This window comes from Pleurodeles waltl, chromosome 2_2, assembly GCF_031143425.1.
Source record: "Pleurodeles waltl isolate 20211129_DDA chromosome 2_2, aPleWal1.hap1.20221129, whole genome shotgun sequence".
In the NCBI taxonomy this organism is placed as follows: domain Eukaryota; kingdom Metazoa; phylum Chordata; class Amphibia; order Caudata; family Salamandridae; genus Pleurodeles; species Pleurodeles waltl.
This window is the reverse complement of record NC_090439.1, coordinates 973,678,128-973,699,957: the sequence shown is the minus strand read 5'-3', so window position 1 is coordinate 973,699,957 and position 21,830 is coordinate 973,678,128. Positions and strand designations below refer to the sequence as shown.

General features: G+C 43.6%; 1 protein-coding gene across 12 annotated transcripts in view; it reads left to right on the top strand.

The window, feature by feature from the left end:
- The window catches only part of ENPP2 (ectonucleotide pyrophosphatase/phosphodiesterase 2), a 636,665-nt gene that overhangs the window by 469,615 nt on the left and 145,220 nt on the right, over nt 1-21,830 (top strand). For all 12 annotated transcript variants that reach the window (XM_069220669.1, XM_069220667.1, XM_069220665.1 and 9 more), the window contains exons 13-15: nt 14,982-15,107; nt 15,749-15,780; nt 16,539-16,666. In XM_069220669.1, coding sequence (XP_069076770.1) covers nt 14,982-15,107; nt 15,749-15,780; nt 16,539-16,666 — 286 coding nt within the window. The remainder of the gene's footprint in view (nt 1-14,981; nt 15,108-15,748; nt 15,781-16,538; nt 16,667-21,830) is intronic.

Below are 21,830 nucleotides of genomic sequence, written 5' to 3'. Positions count from 1 at the left end.
CTCATCAATCTGCAAGAAAAGACTTTTCCATATTACAACATCGTTTAAATATTGGAGAACTTTCTCCTATAAGAATGCTAAAAAAGTTTTTCTTGGATATGTATATTGGTATTATTGAAAAATTAGTATTTCGCTGCATGAAATCTGGGTACACTATCCCAAGGGGAGAGTATTTCAAATTTATATTAATATTGTTATCTGATGACTGCTGGGTCTAGGCTGGTATTTTAATTGTATGACTGAGAATGTGTGATATCTGTCCCTAGAGGATATTGAATGTCTTTATATTGTATTGTTTCTATATATATCAAGTGTATGAATTAATAAATTACATAATTTTCAGTTATTTAGTTTTATTTAAGATTGTTTGTCCTTTTGCGCTTTCTATCCTTGACTTGTTGGCTTATTGTTTGCTAATAGGGATTTTGTTATTACATAACCCTTGTCTGAAGGTGGGTCTTTTCTTTAGTTGGGTTTATTTTTCCCTGTCCCACTTCAGATTTGTACTTTTGGGGAGCCCTTGTTGTTTTTTGAATTAGCCTCCATAGGGAGTGACCCTTGCCCAAGGGGCTGCCCCCTCCCCCCCAGACAAAACACACACACACACACACACACACACACACACACACACACACACACACACACACACACACACACACACACACACACACACACACACACACACACACACACACACACACACACACACACACACACACACACACACACACACACACACACACACACACACCCACACCCCTGGTGCCTAAGTGGTTTCTATGGGTCGATCTGTCCCCAAGGGCAGCAGAAATGGCCTAAAATAAATTTCACCCCCAGAGGATTGACCCATACCTAAGGGGTCACTCCCCTTGCTTGAAATTGGCGCAAAAACAAATCCCCGGTGCCTAGTGGTTTCTGCCCCCCTTGGGGACAGATCAGCCTAATAAAAATAGGCTCATCTGCCCCCAAGGGCCAGAAATGGCCTAAAATAAATTTGCTCCTCCAGGGGAACGATCCTTGCCTAAGGGGCCACTCCCCTTGCGTGAAATTGACACAAAAAAATAAAGATCCCTGGTACCTAGTGGTTTCTGCCCCGCTTGGGGGTAGATTGGCCTAACAAAAACAGACCGATCTGAAATGGTCTAAATACAATTTGCCCCCATTTATAAAAAACAAAAGTAAACATAAAAATATACCCCTAGTGTCTAGGGGTTTCTGCCACCCCCCCCCCCCATGCCTAAGGGGTCGCTCCCCATCTGTAAAACAAAAAAGAAAAATCCCTGGTGCTTAATGGTTTCCTAACTAAAATAGGCTGATCTGCCCCCAGAGGGGCAGAAATGGCCTAAAATAAATCCCCCCAACCCCCTCCCCGCCCCCCCAGGAGAGATACCCTTGCCTAAGGGGTCACTACCCTTGCGTGAAATTGACCGTAAAAAACAAACAAACAAAAAAAAAAAGCTCCCTGGTGTCTAGTGGTTTCTACCCCCTCTTGGGGGCAGATAGGCCTAAATATAATTTGCCCAAGGGGTCGCTCCCCACCTCTATTAAAAAAAAATAATAAAAAAAAAAAAATGATCATCCCTGGCACCTAGAGGTTTCTAATAACGATAGGCTGATCAGCCCCTAATTGTCCCCCTGGGGTGCAACCCTTGCCCAATCAGACATCACTGGCGGGGTCGGGGGTGGAAGTGGAAAGGCTTCCCCTTCCATCCTTGCCCTGCAGGGATGGGAGGGGAGCGCTAGCGCTCCCTCCAAGCTCAGGTGCCAGGACGTAATGGTTACGTCCTTGACACAGGAGCACTGTGCAGGCGGACGTAACCATTACGTCCTTGGCACAGAACCAGTTAAAGGAAGAATCAATGTAAGCAAGCCAAGGGATACATGAGGCATTATCCAATTTTAAACAATCTAAGATAAGTTGTTTAGTAAAAGCAGTTTCATCCTTGACCCAGATGCTGTACCATAGTAACAGAGGTTTCAACAGCAGCACACCCTCCAAATACTGTAGACTCACCTCCTGATATGTAATCCAGTTTTAAAGAACAATGTTCCTCCATTTGAAGAGGAGTGCTCTTAGTGTATCTCCATGAACCAGCCCCATAGGTGGCCATAGACAGGACTCTGACCATATAAAAATCCACTGTTACACTTATAAGGTGACTGCCCAATTTGCTAGCAGATCTAAAAATGCCATATGAGCCCCTACACCGTTTGTTTCTGCCCATGGAAATATGAAGTTCCCAGGCCCTCTTACTTGAAAATAGGACCCCCAAATAACTAAAGGAATTAAAGGTGGAAATTGGTGTATTCTGTGTAAAAAAAAAAAAAAAAAAAAGAAAAAAACTTCTACAGTTCTAGGCCTTTTGGCCACAAACATAATTTGATTTGTTAATCACCACACCCTTTCAGGTCATGATTTCCTCACAGGCATTCACTAGTTTACGGAGTCCCAATGGAGTACTGGAAATCAGGATGGCATAATCTGCATATAATAACACAGGTATAGGGCGCCCTGCCACACATGGTGAATCTGCTTGAATATACTGCAAGGAGTTATCCATCCCATTAATAAAGAAAGAAAATAGCAACGGAACGAGGACACAACCGTGTCAGATACCTCTCCCAACCTCAAATGGAAGAGTACATTCTCCCCTTAGACCAAAACAGACTTTGCATGTTAGATTTTCATACAGGCAGGCCAGAAAAACAATAATTTCCCTTGGAGCACCCAATTCCAGCAATGTAGACAACAAAATAACATGCTCTACCAGGTCAAAGGCACTGCTGAGATCAACAAAGCAGCGGTACCAGGCCCCTGGTTAAACCCTAGTATATTTCCCAATAAGCGAGTTTAAGTTTACACATTGCTCGATTGTTCCAAGTCCTTTTCTGAATCCGAATTGGGCAGGTGATAGAATGTCATTGTCCTCTACCCACATCTCAAGCCTTGCCAATAATATCCTACTTAATATTTTAATAGACTAGTCCAGTAGTGATTTTGGCTAGTAATTTTTAGGATCTTATTTATCTGCATTTATGTATATTGGTACAATGATAATGGAGTTCCATGATAATGGAATAGTTACTGGGCAAGGTCCTAATAGCCACAGAGTCTCTGGGAAAGTTATGGAGAGGTGACTTAAGTTCCCCTAGAGCTTTTGTTCATCCATGATCAAAAGATCCTCTTTTTCTCTCAGACTTCATGGTTTTTGATTGATGTGTCAGAGAGCCTTAGTACAGGAAATAACATGTTCAAAACAGCTAAGCAACCTTTTAGAGTTAACTCCCATCTTGTAAGCAATAATTAAGGTTGTACAGACACCCCTGCACAGTATTCTGTGAAAGGCCATCGGGGTCAATATCTCTCGATTTTAATCTCACCCCATTAGCCCTATATGCATCAACCTGGTTCATAGTAATGCAAGACTCTAGACTTGGGTCCCAGAATAAGAACAGGAGGATAATGAGGTCATGGTCACTTAATACGGATTGAACTAAATGATATAAGGGGTACCACACACACTATTAGTGGCTGAAGACACTAAGACGTGATCTATTATAGATGAGGAGTTATTTCCCCTAAAGGATGGAATCACTTCCCCATTACCACCATGTTTGCATCTCAATAACAACAAATCATGTGTAGATATAATTGAATTTAAAACTTCTCTGTTGTCTTTGTGGCAAAAGTGATCATAGCCCACCCCATCCTTACTAGTGAGCCCACATGCCTGAGTCACTGGAGCAAAAGAAGGCTGAATATTAGTCTCCAGCCCATAATATGATAAAGGCTGAATGGATTTAACACAGGAATTTATGCAGACCATGATGAAATGCATGGGCTACTCCACTATGGGTAGAATCAAATAAATTTTTATAAAAATTGATTAGTACCACATCCACCATACTCCTAGAAGTTACCCACAGCAATTGAGAGTTAGAACCCACCCAAAAATACTTTTAACTACTACAGGAAGCTTGTTAGAAAGTACCTGGAGCCCACCCTTAGCCCTCCCTGACTGGGAAGGTGTGGCACACAGGAAATGTGAGGTAAATCCTTGTACCTGTATGGGGGTATACTGTGTACAGATCATTCACAATATTATACCACTCCTCTGTCCCTATCTTATTGTGAAGACCTTCCACATTCCACGTGGCACATTTATAGCTCCTAATCTTACACTTCCTATGATCGCAGCCCCCAGATACCACCTCAGGCAAACTAGTGGTGGAGCCCTCCATTGCTTCCCCAGCAATACTGGTAATACTAATACCAAAAAAACTATGGGGTCCCTTCCACGACCCCTAGTCATCATACCCTTTTTTGGGCCACTCTGGATTAAACCCTTCCACTTCATTAGCCTTCTGATCACTATGGCTTGGTCAGTCATTAACTGATAGTGAGCCCAAAGCATGATACCTATTACTCATAGGCATAGGTGGAAAGGTGAAATCTACTGATCACCCCCTCACCCCCTTAGCCAACCCCCTCATTGACTCATTGCTGGAGGGACCAGAGATTGTAGGTGTTGGTACAAGAAACCCAAGGGGAACAGCAACAGAGAAGTGCCACATGGTGGGCATGGAACTGCCCTAAATTGGATTTCCCTCATAAATCTAGGGTTCCTAAAATTAACAGTTACACAATCACCCCCAAAGTTTTACCCTAAAGGGTCAACCCACCCCACTCTCCTGGTTAAAAGAATTAGATGTGCTCTATCAGGTGAAAATAAATTATTTAAAGCCAACAAATGCATATATTTATTCTTCAGAGTGTCAGGGGATTCAGTCTGACCTGGCTGCAAAGGTGGAACATTTACCATAAAAGTTACATAAGGGCAACAAGCTGGTGGTTAATAAATAGAAATAGGTTCACCCGGAGGGGGCATAGCGATAGCTTCAACAGTCTCGCTATTATGAGGCTGCAGTGACGTGCTCTTAGTAGGAATTACACTATGTCTTGAATTACCTACTGCCGGGATATGCAGCTATTCACAAGGAGTCATACACCGCACTAGGGTTTGTCCTACTCCACACTCCTCACTTAGTTGTCCGATATCCAAGGCCTTCTGGCTGGTCCAACTGCAGTATCTACAACCTGTGGTGTTATTAGATTACCTTGTCCATTTTCCAGCACGCTTTCTGAACAGTTAGAGACCAAAGTGGGCAAGGATGGTTTCTGACATAAAGCAATGACCTTCCCAATCTTCCCTTCTAATCTGTCCAACTTGTTCTTAAGTGGCATGAGCAAGTCACTAATAGCAGTTAAGTTTATTCCATGCTGACCCTCTTGGTAGCCCATCTCAGGGGGAGACTTTATCTTCAGAGCTGGCTAGGCACAGGGACCCTAATCACCAGTGGCCCCCTTTCAGCAACATTTCTTCATTTTGGCAGCAGGTGAATGAGCTGCTGATATAGAAGCAACAGGATCCATAAGACCTAAAGTCTCTTCACCATATCTCCCTATGTCAGTGTCCACAACATGGTCCGTATCGGTAGCTAACTCCACTGGGCTAGATGGCATCCCTGTGGCTACGCTAAGCCCAGCCACCCCCAGGGATAGGCGCCTTTCTGTCAGGTCTATCTCCTTAGTGATAACCCCCACCATCCATACTAGAAAGGATTCAGTGATAGAGCATGTTGTCTTGAGCGATGACTTTTGGCTTCCTGATTTGCGCTTACTCTTATCCACAACTGGTTGCTGGCACAAGTCCCTACAAATAAAAATTAACGCCTATAAGATGCAACCAGGGACCTCTGCCCTAAAAGGAAAAAGGAAGAAGTTATCAGAAGTGGCAATTGACAGTCTTATCACTCACTTCACACCCTTTGGTACATCCTCCTATGGTATAAACCCATACAATAGTATTTAGTGCCCGGGGTGCAGGTCCAAGAGGGCAGGCCCAGCCCAGCTTAAACTGGCCCCAAACAGGCCCGCTCTTGGTGATTCATTTCACTTGGTATTTCTCTTTTCAAAATATAATGATTTGGTTGAACATTTTTTTCAACTTTTTCTTCTATGGATATAACTAAGAATGAATGAGAAGGCCATGTAATGCTCACCCATGTTTACTCTAAACAATGTTAATAAAGATAGTTGCAAAATATTTCAAGATGTTCTTGAAAAATGAGGTTTGTGTGTGAAAGGCGGTGATTAAGAATTTCCATGAGTATTAAATGCATAGATTTGTTCTCTGTAATGCTAAATTATGTAATGAAAGGTAAGGTTTCGTTGTGAATATTTTATTTTATTTAATTGTAGTTTTTTTTGTTGTTGCATTATTTGTGCTGTGCAATGGAGAAATATGAATATTATCTGTGAAACTGCAGTAGATATGGATAATGTATTCACAGTAGGTTTACTCCTCTCTGAGCCCCACTCTCTTCAACCTCTACATGGCCCCCCCAGCTACCATCGTCAGATACCACGCACTCAACATCATCTCATACGCCGATGACACACAGCTAATCATCTCCCTCACCAACAACCTGCACACAGCCAAAGCCAACTTCCACAATGGAATCAGTCGTCGCATAGATGGAGAGCTGCCTCAACCTAAATACCCAAAAAACTGAAGTCCCCTGCAACAGCCCCTCAGAGTGGGACATCTCCTCGTGGCCCACATCCCTCGGAAGAGCTTGAGCGCCCACCGACCACGCCCGCAACCTTGGATTCACCCTGGACTCTTCACTCTCGATGAACTGCCAAGTCAGCACAGTTTCCTCTGCCGGTTTCAACACCATGCACATGCTTAGGAAGATCTTCAAATGGATCCCTCCGAAACCAAAAGAACAGTCACCAAGGCCCTCGTCAGCAGCCGCTTGGACTACGGCAATGCACTCTACGCCAGAACCACCACCAAGGTACTAAAAAGACTACAGCGCATCCAGAACGCCTCCCCCGTCTCATCAGCAACACCCCCAAACACAGCCACAACTCTGCCCTATTGAGAGACCTGGACTGACTCCCAATAGACAAGAGAATTACTTTCAAACTTCTCACGCACGCATACAAAGCCCTCCACAATGCCGGACCAGAATACCTCAACCAAAGACTCCACTTCTACATACCCACCAGGCACCTCCGCTCGCCGCCCTTGCAGCCGTCCCACGCATCCGGAAGGCCACAGCAGGAGGAAGGTCCTTCTCCCACTTCGCTGCCAAAACCTGGAACTCCCTCCCGATCCACCTGAGAAGATCTCACACGCTTTCCCAATTCAGAAAGGACCTCAAAACTTGGCTCTTCACCTGATCTTCTCTGACCTTCACTTACCCCACCTTCCCCCTGCTGCCCCCGCCCCCCCCCAGCACCTTGAGACCCTTGCGGGTGATTAGCTATGCTCTACAAGTATTAATTGATTGATTGATCTTAGACTTGACAGTATTCTGAGGTAGAGCTGCATTTTGTTGGCATATTGGTCAATGAAAATATTTCTGTTGGTTGCTCAGGACTTTTATATGTTCCAAAAACTACATAATTCATATTAGACAGTCTGGATCTTCACACACAACTACGAGTAAGGGGCTCTTAAGGAAGCCATTTGCGCAAATGGTTTACCTAGAAGGAAAGAAGTGAGTGAACTTAGCACTGTGCAGGAGATATCCATGAAAGGGTACGTGGCTGAGAGGAGGGTCTGGTGGGCTCAATGGCTTTTTTCTACTAGTTCTTCAGAACACATCTCCAGCACTAAGTGTACTATGTCTGATAGAACGTCATCATCAAATAATCCTATTTTTCCTGTGCCTGTTTTGTAGTATGGATGGTTCCATGATATGCTTTGAGCTGCCAGTTATCTGTGTACTCTTGCAGTTGAATTCAGTAGCCCTTCCTAAGATCTTTTCATGAAGACAAACATGTCTGACGTTATGGAGCTCATTTTGGGCTAGGTGGTCTTAAATTGGGAGAGGGAGGACGTAATCCTTACCTTTCAGTGTTATGTAATTTCACTGCCAAAATGTCTGTTGTAACCTTGCTTTCCTCACATTTTAAGTAAACCTTTTTTAAATCCAAATAAAAACAAAATCATTTCATATGTCTGATGGGTAAGATTGTATGAAATATAGTTTCACATCCATTTCATGTGGTAGAAAAACTGTAAAATAAGTCAATTAAAGAAATTCCATCCCACTGTTTGGTTCACATTATGAGCAGTATAAGAGCTATTTGAATATTTCAAAATAGATGCCCTACACTTTTATTGTGTTCTTTTTTTTGGTCATGTTTCTTCTTGTAGGTAACATTTTTATGTGGAATGCCAAATGACATTTCATCAATCTTGTCCTCACATCTAAAATCAGAAAACATCAATGCCTAAATTCAAAGGTTAGGTGCAGCTTATTGGACCAATGCTTAAACTGAATTAGTCTGTCAATGAGTTTGCAACAATACACCCCCAGAACGGTGGGCAATTCAATCACCAAAAATGACAAAGTATCTCTTTGTGAATCCACAGCCACTGTGTTGCCTCATGCAGGCTCCTGAAACAGGGGTGAAGTCTAGCAAACAGACCGTTCACAACTGATGACGTTCATAAACCTGTACAACCATTGTTATCGCACTGACTCTCTAAGAGAATTCTCAGAAGCACTTAAAATAAAAAAATTGCATATGAAAAAGGGCATTTATTCTCGAGTGTCTGATAAACATACAACCTGTAGCAGGGCCCCAGATGAACAGGGTGCACCCCTTTCAGCCATTGAAAAGTTGTCAGTGCTGCTTCTAGTCCTTTTGCTGCATTGCAAGGATGTGGGGCAGTCCATGCAAGCCAATGCAGAGGGAGAAGTAAGGGGAATCTATCTTACAAAGTACAGCATTCCACTCTCTTACAACATTAGCTCTAAAACATGTTATCTCTAAATGCCTAAATTATTGCCTTTGTGAGCAAAAATCATTTTTGTGGCTCTTGCATTACACAGGCAGTTAAGTTAGCCTCTTAATGTAGCATTTGCTATGGTGGTTATTTAAAAACAACAAATAAGTATTGGATTATTTTGTTTAGCTCTGTGTTTTTATTGATTGCAGACTTAAGTATTATAAGCAGTGCACAATAGGAAATATTTTGCTAAATTGTTTATGCAGCTTCCCATGACAATACTTTTTATTGGTAACAGAGACAGAACTTAAATAATTGGTAGTGTAAAGGGAATGTGGAATACAATGGGATCAGAATCTCTTTTTATACTGACTTTGGTTGGCCACTCAGCGGAGACTGAGATTGTTTATGGAAGTGAAGTAAGTGCAGGCTCAGAGATTAAGGACTAGACTGTGCATTTCTGCCACCTGCGCACCTTCGCGTAGACTTCCAAGGTAAAAGCCACTTCTTTGATAATGCAGAGGACACTGTTTGTTGAAAGCCACTCTATTTGTTGAAAGCCACTGACTGAAGACCAGATGGGAGTCAGGAGGTAACTGTTGGTGTGGGGCTGTGGATGAGGGTTGGGGGCACCAATGTTCATGTGTTCAGGCCAGAGGAGGGTATTATACAACGGATTGAAAACGTGGAATGAGTCTGATGTGACTGGGGCGAGTATTCATATACATAGCTAATCTCCTACATGTGTGCGCAACCTGGGGTGAGACCTCTGGGGTAACACCATGTGGGGACTCTAGGGGCACCGCACCAGGAGAAGGTAGAATGCTTGTAGTTTTTGGGGGCTGAGGGGGCTGAGTGAGTGAGTGGGTCGGAAGACACCTTATGTGTAGTTTGTGGAGGCTGAGTTGGGGAGGGCCACACTGTGAGGGGAGGAGGGATATTAGTTTATTAGTTCTTTCCAGGGGTCTTGGTAGCAGAGAGCCAGATCGGGAAGCCTAGGTTACACTAACCATAAAGCCGGACAGGTGCAACTGCGCACACATGGGGATAACAAGGTTGTCTTGGAATGTTAAAGGGATATAGAATCCCATTAAAATGCAAATCATTTGGACATATGTGAGGAAGCATCAGACGAAAGTAGTACTGTTGCAGGAGACACGCCTGTTACCGCAGGAACACAAGAAACTGCATACTAAATGGGGATGGGAGGCATGGCTGTGGTATTACAGTTTTACATCCTCGGCAGGAGGAGTGCTATTATGGAGTAGATGTTGGTATCCACTCAGAGTAACGGTTAAGCTTAAGGCAGCAGATGGCTGATATGTTGGCGTAGTGGGTCAAATAGGCGACAGACCTACAGTATTAATTAATAAATATATATGCACCAAATATTGACACGCCTGACTTTTCTGAAGCAGTGGTACAAATCCTAATGTCATATGCTCACCTTGACATAGTCTGGATGGGCAATTGTGGTTGTATATTGGATAGACATTTAGATAGTTCCAGATCCAACCCTAGACCTCTCGGGAGATCATCCAGGGCCCTTTTAGAGGGTATGGACACACTGAACTTATTAGAATTATGGAGAGAACTGCATGGGCACATGAGGGAATATTCTTTCTATTCTTCCCCGTGTGGGACATTCTCCAGGATATACTATGCATTTACACACCCATATCAATTTGAGCAATATGGGGCAACTCAGTACTTGGATCGAACTCTATCAGACTATACCCTTCTTAGTGAGGCTGCTGGATCCGATGTATATGACACCTGTACTGCAGAGGCTCCTGTTGCCTGGGTACTTTTAGATCAGGTATTTCAGGAAGAAATCAGGGACACAATACAGGAATTCTTTGCAGTCAATATCGGCACAGTGGAATCAGCCAGAATGCTTTGGGAAGCCTTTATGGTCAGTGTAAGAGGGAAATGCCTTGCCAACCCATGGGGTACGCAGGTCCCTGGGTCACACGGTTACAACCCTTGAGCCAGGAATAGCGGACATTGATGGACAGGCCCCGCATACTGCTGAGGTATGGGAGACACAACATAGACTACAGAAGGAGGTGGATGAGACCCTGGACACACTCAGGAAACATGATTACAAAACATACACAGAAACATTACACGAGCAGGGAGACCATCCTGGGATGCTCTTAGTGGCAATACTGTGGTTTCTAATAAGACCGCAGAATGGGTGTCTCTATTCGCCCAAATAGATATTTTGACCCAATTTGCAGAATTTTATAAACAGTTATATGCATAAACTGGCCGGGATGATGAGGCAGGTATTGCCACTATTCTAGATGAAGCACACATTCCCACAGTAGATGCAGATGCGAGGGCAATACTGAATGCCCCCAATGACTAATCCAATATCAGATGGTCAATTAAAAATATGAACACAAGTAAAAAACACCGAGTATGGCCCCCTTTAGTGTAGAGTTTGACCAGACAAATGCAGACTTGTAGGAACCGCTGCTGGACATGTACACAGAAGCCTTTGAGAAAGGCACACTTCCAGCATTATTAAAAAAAAAGGCCAGTATCGTAGTTCTGCCTAAACCTGGCAAGGACCGCACAGATTGCGAATCCTAGCGTCCCCTATCAAAGATTAACATTGATGTGCAAATCTGAAGGAAAATATTGGCGCATCATCTCTCTAAGGTGGCTGAGGGGGTCATAAACACGGATCAATCAGGGTTAGTGATGGAATAGGCACAAAAAGGGGACAAAGCCCTATGTGGGGGCCAGCCTGGATGCACACAAAAGGCATTCTACACTGTAAACAGGGCATTCATAAAGCAGACACTATGCAGATATGATCTGGGATCGGAGTACTTAACCTGGGTGAAACTATTGCACACGAACAGCAGGGCCAGAGTGATGGTAGGCAATAGAATTTCAGATGACTAGCCCATAGACAGGGGTACTCAGCAGGGGTGCCCCCCTCTCGCCGCTAATATTTGCCATAACTATTGAACCGCTAGCCAGACTTATACGCTCCTGACATGAAGAGGTCGGGATACCAGTGGGAAGGAAACAGGAGGTTGTCTCACTAGATCCGGATGATATACTGCTCACTATAAGCAACCCAGCGAATACATGACCCTATACAGGACACGATTGTGGAGGTAGGATCCCATTCAGGATTCAGATTGAATACAGATAACTCACTACTTTAACCCGTTCAGGTGAAACTACCCCTGAGGGCGAATTTACGCAGTTTCAAAGTACAGTAACACCCGTTAAATATCTAGGGATATACCTAAGGTCACAAATGTCTAAAAAACCTACAATTCAAATGTGGGAGTACTTCTCGATAGTTTGGAATGATTCCCGATGTCTCTGATGGGAAGAATAACCATAAACAAGATAATGCTTCTGAGGGCAGTTTATGTACTGCAACACATGCCAATACGTATCCCTGAGTCCTGGTTCCGTAGAATGGATTAACTGCTTTGGCTGCTCTACTGGGGGCACAGGACAGCGTGGATCAGCTTGGAGGTTTTGTAACTTCCATGGGATAATTGGGGATAACAGGCACTGAACTTTAGGTTATATTATTGGTCTGCTCATATCCAACATGTAATTCCATGGTTCCAGGGAGTGGGGACAGACCCTGTTGCAGAACAGCTAGCCCAATTGGCCAGACCCTGAAAACTTTCGGCGCTGCCTCTGGCAACGTGAAAACTCAGACTGCCCCTGCCGGAACAGGTTTGGAACTTATTAATCATCTGGAAATGCATAACGATAATGGGGTGTGGCATATATCTTCTTAGAGCGGTTAGTGCCCTGGCAAACAGCAGTAAGTCCCTCCACACCACTGCACCTGAAGCACAACGGGGAAGACAATGGCCCACAATGCTTGAGGGATCTGTATGCAGATGGTAGGATGCTGAGCTACGCTAACTATTGCAGCCAATGGGATGTCACGGACAGTTGCTTCCTCGCATATGTTGGACTGGCAGCAGCTATAAGAAAGGCTTGGCTGGGATTTCCATAGGAGCCTGACACGCACACACTGAATCAAACACTGCTGGACATGGGGGGAGAGCATAGACTCATTTTGTGCCTGTATGCCCTTCTCGTTCCGTGCACGGCCACCCGCGTTGTCAATGAGGGCACAGTGGGAGGGGGACATGGTTGAGGTGCTCAACGAGTGCGACTGGGTCTCTGTGTTGCGCATCTGCAGTAAGGTTATTTGTAATGCGCAGTTGAAGCAGATACACTATAAATGCATACACGGGGATTATGTCACACCACAGAGGCTACACAGATTATACCCGATCAAACACGAAAATTGCCCCAAATGTCTATCGACCCCTGGGACTTGTATTCACATTTTGTGGGCGTGCCTGTTTGTGGGGCCTTTCTGGAGAGCAGTGACTCAGATACTGGGTAACCTAACTGAAATGCATTTATTTTCCCAAAAACGACTGTGCCTTTAGGCCAGTGACTTGATCCAAATATACTAAATATTCTGAAAAAGTCATATAATTAGGACTAGCCGTGGCAAGGAAAGATATAGTACTGCGCTGGATGACTAGTCTGTCTCCCATCAGGAGAAAAGTGGCTGTGGGAAGTGGGGCAGTGGGTGCGAGCGGAATTCGGTGTACGTCACAGACTGATATACAGTGGGACTGACTAGGGTGGCAGAATGGAATGGGACCTGGTGGATATCTGTTTACAGCATGAGCTTGAGGACCCTCAGAGGGAGTGTGTAACTGATTTGGGGGATGAGTATTTAAGTGATTCTGTTTGGGAGCCCGAATTGTGAGGTGTTCACAGGACATTGCCACCTCCATGTGTGAAAAATGCAGCTGTACTAATGTTTGATGGATGTTGTGCTTGGTCTTTTTGCAAAATACGTCCATTAAGAACTCCCTGCCTATCTGGTTCTGTGAGGTGTGGGGGAAGTGGAAAAAGTTATTACCGCTTGTAATATTATTTGACTGCAAAACCAATAAAAGAAATAGGAGACAAGATAGAATGAGAAGGTCCTTAATTGGAAATACAGTGATGGTAACAACAAAGTACACCTAAAGATTCTTTGGTTTTATATATTATTTATATCTGACTGTGATCTAGTACACCAATTCCGAATAGTAGAAAAACACCACTTTATGTCACCAGTAACACTCACACCGTCATCATTTGTTAAACAAAACTAATACTGTGCAGCACACCTAAAGTTGAAAAGTAAAGAAAAAAAGCCTATAGTATGGTCGCCCGCATAATTTTGTAGGTACTCTCATCACACATATATATTCCTAAAAAAAACTATGCAGGCATTTTTTTCTTTCTACTAATAGATCTGAGTCGGATCTGTAACAAGAAAGAACATAACACACAAAAGCATTTTTTTCAAGTGAGGCTGGGAACAGATGCAATGGAGGGGCTAGAAGTAACACAGGAGTGGTGAGGACTACGAATGCCCAATCAACATAAGGGTTGGGCATTCAGTTCCAAAAGTAACACAGGGAGGGTGGGGGGGATGGGGAAGCAACACAAGGAAGGTCTGGCAGGTCTCGTGAAACCGAGGGTGCAAATAAGAGAAAGCAGTGTGGAGCACACAGGTTAACGCAACAGGAAAGAACGGCAGGGAGAAATGCAGGGGGTTAAAATCAAGAAAGCTTGAAAACACATACACTCTCATGAAGTGTTCAACTTAAAAGAAAAAAATAGTGCCTGAAAAGCAAGCAGAGGTGCCAGCTAATCACAGAGCTTGTATAGAGTCAGTGCTCCAACAAGACAAGATTAATACGCTAGGGTACAAATAACATTCAGGCAAATATGTGACAAAGAAAGCCATTCAATGTTAATCAATGGGCGGGCTCCAAGCCCTTCTGTTGTTGGTAAGCCACAGTATGCCTTCTATCAGACCAGACAGGACATGTGCTGTCTACTAGGCTCAACCTAAAAAAGAATAAGTGCATCCGGTTATTCATTAACATGTGGAAACCCTCTTTCAACAGGGTAATACAGAACTTTTCATGCAGTACACGTGTTCTTTATGTAAGATGAATGTGTATTGTGCTAATCGAGTGCACGTCATTTTCTTTGATCCTCAAGTGATTTTGGACATGCAGAGTGCTCCGTTTTCTAGAGGCTGATTATTACACGCAAAATATTGATGTCTAATATGGATTCTTTCGCTCGCAGGTATGGAAGATTTTTCTTGCGAGAGAACTGAATACTTAAGCTCCTACTTAACCAATATTGATGAAATTTTCTTGGTGCCTGGAACGTTAGGCCGAATCCGCTCCAAATTTAGTAATAACCCCAGATGTAAGTTTGTTTTTTGTTTTTCTTAATCACTGGTTACCTGTTTGTTGGTTACAATTCAAAAACATTACTTAAGTTTTCCTAGTATTTTGAATTAATGAAGCCATATGATGGTTGGTCTGTCTTGTTGCTGAATCCTAAAGCCAGAGAAATGTGACTTGCAGAAATGAAAATCATTTTCTGTTACTTATAACATTGATGTATTGAGCTCCTTAATTAAATGTCTACAATTTAACAGTTTTAGTCTAATAACTGACATTTTACCGTTTGCATGCTTGCTGTGAGACCTAGTGTTTCATTTGTAGACTTTTGATTGTTTGTTACTCAAATGGTTCTTGTGCATGTAGAGTCCCTTATGAATTTGCCTTTGTAAAAACATTTCGAGAAAGTAGGCTAAATGCTACAGTGCGGTAGGTGCAAATTCTCTACAGATGTTTTTTCAGCTGGTGGAATGGTTCCTGTATGAAGAAAATTAACAATATAATTGACTTTTCTGTCACTAATGTGATCAGAAATATCCCAGTCACTGCTGTGAAATGTTATGATTTGTGACATGCTCAATGATTTTGTACAAGACTTCTGCGATTTGTTGAAGCAAACCTGTTGGCATATTTTACACATTTTCTCCCTTTCATCTTTCTTAGATGACCCAAAAGCAATAGTTGCAAACCTCACCGTAAGTACAATTGCTAATAATGAATCATAGCTATTATACATTTACAAAAACCCTGTTTACAAAACATTTAATATAAGATCAATGGTTATCCTCAACTTCACTGAAAACGAAAGTACACAGCTATTTTTACAAACTGTTATGGTGGTTTAAAGTGGTCCAAAACTTAAATTGCGTTTTAAAGCACCTTTTGCAAAGACCAATAATGAAAGCTTCTTTAATTTTAGATGTAGTTTCCAAGGGCGATTGCATGGAGTTTGGACATTTTTTCTTGAGATTTTTGCTACACTCAGCCTTGCAGCATATTGTCAAACAAACTTAGCATCTTGTGTACAACTCCCCTTTCTCTTACCACTACTTAATGCTTATATTGCCAGGGAATATTTCAATAAGAAATGTAAACCTATCAGAAGTTCTGGCAAACACCAGCGTAGAATATTTGCAAGTAACAATCTCTTAATCTGAACTTCTGTGCCAATCACTGGGACTAGTATCTTGGGATGTCTTCTACACGATAACTTGCTGGACAACACATGTCCATGCACCCAGTCTGTCCAGTTCCCTACTCACTGTAAAACTAGAGATATGCAATGCTTTACAGGGCCCTTGACATTCGTGGGACTTCGTGTCTGCATCCTCCTATATCCAGACCCACCAGTCAAATACCTAATCTACACATCATAACAATACGCAGTACTAACCTTATAAATAGCAACTTGTTTGGTGGCATAACCTTTAAGTGTGCCTTTTTTCTTTTTCAGTGTAAGAAGCCAGATCAGCACTTTAAACCTTACCTGAAGCACCAACTTCCAAAACGTTTGCACTACGCTTTCAACAGGAGAATTGAGGATGTCCATTTGCTAGTGGATAGAAGATGGCATGTGGCAAGGTGAAATCGAACAGTGGGATTTCATATTTCTAGAACTGTAGATTTGGAGTTGTTTGGTGAACGTACTCTCTCCATGTAGTGAGAACAAGTGGGATCTGTTTTATAATTTTACATTGGGCAAACTGAAGACATGTTGCCTTCTGTAAATAATTAGTGTTAAATACAGCGAAAATTAACTATATGTGGGAACTGAAAATGCTACTGCTCCCCGATATGGTGTGTAATAATAACCGTTATTGTTAAAGCAATTATTTTTTACAAGTTAAAACACAACACATATACACTATACAGTTAAAGGTACATGTTGAAATTATTCCATACCATTAACAGACTTATATAAACCACTCATTGATATGCTAAAGTTTGTGTAAAATTGCAAGCTCTAGGGATTGTCACATATCCATGAAAATCTCTGTTTAGACATAATGTCTCAACTTGTAACTGAACCCATCCTGCTCTCGTTCCATTCACAATAAAACAGGAGGGAATAAGGCAATTCATATTCAGAGACCATTGTGCCTGCTGACACTGTCTTGATCAGCCAACTCAAATAATGGAAGATATTGATCAAGACATATCCAATACACTAATGACTCAGTGTAAATATTTATTCAAAGAAAAACACAAATTTTACATCATATCCAAGACGATTTTCATTAAAAAACATTACAACTATTATTTAGAAGAATACAACTGCAGTCGACAGTCAGTTTAAACCTTCAGTAATATGATAATTATTATAAGTACTATGATAATTATTATAAGTAACTGGTTAGTATCTGGCTAGTGGCTGCTGCCTAGTAATAGGAAGCTATGGGATAAAAATTACTTTATCTGTTCTTTAGCAAGAAGCTAATGCTATCCTGGTTGTACTTATCCCATAAGACCTAAGTAAGGCAGGTCTTATGGGACCTCATAAGACCTCTTCTCACCTGTGCTGTCTCTGACCGGTGCTAGCACTTTGCCTTTTTTTGCTTTATGTGGTCTGTAAATCTGAATACAAATACAGAAGCTAAGTTTTGCAAACCCTTGAGAACTTATTCCAAAGGAGCTAAAAATGCATTATGTTATTTTTTTTCCTCTAAACATACAATCACAGTCAAGATAGTCTGCCAATATACTGCTTGGTTATAGTAGGTAAGAACTCCATGTGATTTAGTTAATGGACTATTATTATACAAACTTCAAAATTTGGTGAGAACGGCAACAAACTGTTTTAATGTGAATTATGTATTGATTAAAGCACGATTTCCCTTCTTTCATCATCAAGTTTATTATGTTTAGTTATGTTAATTGATCTTTTTATGAAATGCTGTTTACTATACGTGAGAATCTAAGAAAACCAGAGGCACATCACATCAGGTTTTAGGATTAGTATATAGTGGCAAACATAACTAATCCCATTTGAACACAACCGATCCTGCATAAAACGAGGTAGATGCCCTCAAAAACATTGCTCCTATTGAAAGATGCACAGTTGATACGTTCCTGAATTTTGGTAAAGCACCATGCTAATTGTTGACCATACGAGTAATTACTGAGGAAAGTAGCATTGTTTAGAAGACAGACTCTTGCTAGATATCTTATTCTAAGTATGATGGTTTGCAAAGTGCTTAAAGAAAACATGTAATGATTCAGCTTCCTACTTTCATGGCAACTTCAACACATGTATTGGTGCAGAGATTTATGAGCTTTTGAATTATGAAGGGACTCATTTTTGGCAGTCATTTCCCTCAAATCCAGAGGGGGCAATTTCAGCTGTGTACTCTATGTCCAACTCAAGATGCTGTATTTGTCAAAGGGGGGAGGGGGGGCATATAAAGGACTTCAGTGTACCATTATCTTCCACCTCTGGACACCAAGTGGACACACATCTGCCTGCACCACCTCTGTTAGTCATTCGTTGGCGTCGTGGTCTCTGTGATGACGTCAGGAGTATATATAGATGTCCCCCTTGCGCAGTGACGTCAGTTCTTTTCTTTCCGCACCACGCGCTGATCCGGAGAAGAGCTACCCTGGCTATTTTTTGGCCGAATTCGCCAGTTTTGTCGACTTTTTTCTGTGAAAATTTGGTGCGTCGAGGATGTCCCCGAAGACTGGATTCAAGCCATGCAAGGACTGTCATCTGAAGATGTTGGTGACTGATCCTCATCGGGTTTGTCTGTGGTGTCTCGAGCGCGACCACGACCTGAAGTCGTGCTCAGAGTTCCTGGCCATGCACCCGAAGGCTTTGAGGGAGCGGTCCCTAAAGCTAATGGCGGCCCGGCACTCGACTCCGCGTAGGTCCCGGTCTCACTCAAGGGGAAGGTCTTGAGATCGGTCGCGGAGTCATCATCACTCGTCTTCTTCTAAATCCTCGGGTCACGGTAAGAAGAAGTCGGTGAAGTCCCATCACTCTCCGACTTCGCCCCGTCACTTGGTCGACACGATGCGGGAAGAGCATCCACGCACAAGGCCTCTGTCCTCAGAGCCTGCGTCTGGGTCGGCTCTGCGGTTCCCTGAGTTTCTCGGAGCCGGAGCCACCCCTTCGGGCCCAAGGGGTTCGGCTGAGGGGCCTTTGGGTTCCACTTCTGCAGCTTCGGCTCCTGCCACCGAGGTCACCTCTGGATCCGTGAGTGGATCCACACCGGTGCCGGTCGCACCCTTGAGACCTTCCCTGGCGCTGTGTTGATTATCAACGCTCCCGACATCGGTGGTGCCCACTATTGACCCAATTCTTGTCCCTGACGACTCTGAGTCGGAGCGGTGTCAGCCGATGGCGCCTTCGGGTTCGATGGGGCTTATTCGCCCCAGGTTGGATTCGGACCCTTTTTGTTATGGGTACGAATATGGGGAGGAATTGGAGGGGTCCATGGACCCTTATGAATACCAGGATGACCCTGCTATGGCCTGGGCTCAGGAATTGGGCAAAGTAAGTGGTCTGGATACTTCTCCTGATGCTGGCATGCGGTCTCCTCCTACTGTGGCTACGGCGTAGGGAGCAACTTATGGTATGGTGATCAGTAGGGCAGCTGAGGTCCTTGGTCTCAAGCTTCCTACTGTTGAGGTCCGGTCTAATCTCCTGACTGAGGTGCTTTGGCCTGGGGCTTCTACTTCCGAACCCCTTTTGCCGTTTAATGAGGCCCTCACTCATGTCCTTTTAAGTACATGGTCAAATCCAACACAGGGGCTCCTGTGAGTAGGACTATCGCGCGCCGCCATCGGACCGCTTCGAACAACCCTAAATTCCTGTCCCAACACCCCACACCCGAGGGTCTTGTTATCCAGGATTCCTCTTCTTCTGGTGCTTTCCATTCCGCACCCCCGGATAGGGAATCCATAAGGCTGGAACAGTTTGGCAAGAAGTTGTTTTCTTCCTCCAGTCTCGCGCTGCGGTCTGTAAACAATGCATGCCTTTTGGGCCACTATAACCATTCTTTGTGGGATACTGTTGTGCAAGTCCTGCCACATATAGCGGAGGAGGCTCCTGCTATCGTCTCCCAAGCTGTGAACTATGGGAGAGATGCAGCAAAGTTCACAATTCGTTGTGGGCTGGACACGACCGACTCTCTAGGCAGATCGGTTGCTATGACGGTGGCCTTACGACGCCACGCCTGGTTACGCACTTCTGGTTTTTCGGGGGATGTCCAGCAGTCACTCATGGACATGCCCTTTGACGGCTCCCTTCTTTTCAAAGAAAAAGTGGACTCTGCCTTGGAGAAGAGATTCAAGGATTCTCGGGCTACGGCTCGGCCCCTCGGTCTTTTCTCTGCCCCTCGCCCACCACAGTCCACTTTTTGCCCCTTTCGTGCTCCCTGTCACGTCCTCCACCCAGCCACCGTGCCTCGCAAGCTGTTCAGCCTATTGGCCGGGGATTGTATACGCCTGTCATCCGAATACACTTGTGGCATGGTGTACCAACAAATCTGTTGATTCCCTTTCCACCCCTCTATCCGAGGTTCTTCTGTTCATTCTTTCTTCGGCCCAGCGGATCTCTGCTTTGGGCAACCTTAAAGGGTATTTATCTGCCATTTCAGCCTTTCTTATGCTACCTGATCAGCACTCACTCTTTTAATCTCCTATTGTGAGTAGATTTCTAAAAGGGTTCACCCATTTATTTCCTCCCACTCCATTTATCATGCCTCAGTGGGACCTTAATCTTATACTTACTTCATGTGTACCCCCTTTGAGCCAATCCATAATTGTCCCTTGTGGCTTCTCACCTTCAAAACTGTCTGTCTGGTCGCTATCACCTCTGTCGGGACGTCTTCTTTGGTTGTTCGACTTCCTAGTTGGATCTTGGTTCGCAGCGCACCACCGAGGATGGCATTGCTTGGGTATCTATTCTAAGGTAAGGAATCTGCAACTAGAAGTCTCTTTCAGATGTACAAGTTACTTACCTTCGGTAATGAATTATCCGGTAGAGACATATTCTAGTTGCAGATTCTTCTTACCGTCCACCCATCTTCTCCACTTGTGAACTGATTTCTAAGGACAGGGATTCCCCCTTTCAGGTCCTTAGTTCTGGCGCACCAATCTCAGTGTTCTTAGCGGCTCTGCGCTTTGGCGTGGAAAGTCGTTAAAAGAAACTGACATCACTGCGCGAGGGCGGCGTCTATATACTACTCCTGACATCATCACGGCGACCACGATGCCAACGACACCCGCAGAGTCGACCGACGCCACCTATCGACACGCAAGGGTATTGCTTGAAGAAACTTCTCCAGATCCAGTCTGACGCCTGGGGAAAATTCTAAGGTAAGGAATCTGCAACTAGAATATGTCTCTACCAGATATTTTGTTACCGAAGGTAAGTAACTTGTACTACAAATACTGAGATATATATTTGTTTACCTAGTCGCTGCTAGGTAGTTATAGTTAGGACCTAGTTTCTATAGAAAAAAACTTTTTTTTTTTTGCTAATAACGTTGTCACTGTTCGATGAATCTTCATAAAATTCTCCCCTCAACCCCTCTCCCCCCCCCCCCCAACAAAAGAAAATAGTGGTCACTTCAGCTGGCGTCTGGAAAATTTTGGGGTGATCCGTCAAGCAGGTGCCAAGAAAAAGTTTTTTTGATTTTGAACAGCGATAGCACCCGAACCACTAGACACAATTAAACAAAATTGGCAGAAAGATAGCTCTTGCTCCAGAAAAGGCCTTTTTGTTATTTGGTGTAAATTCGTT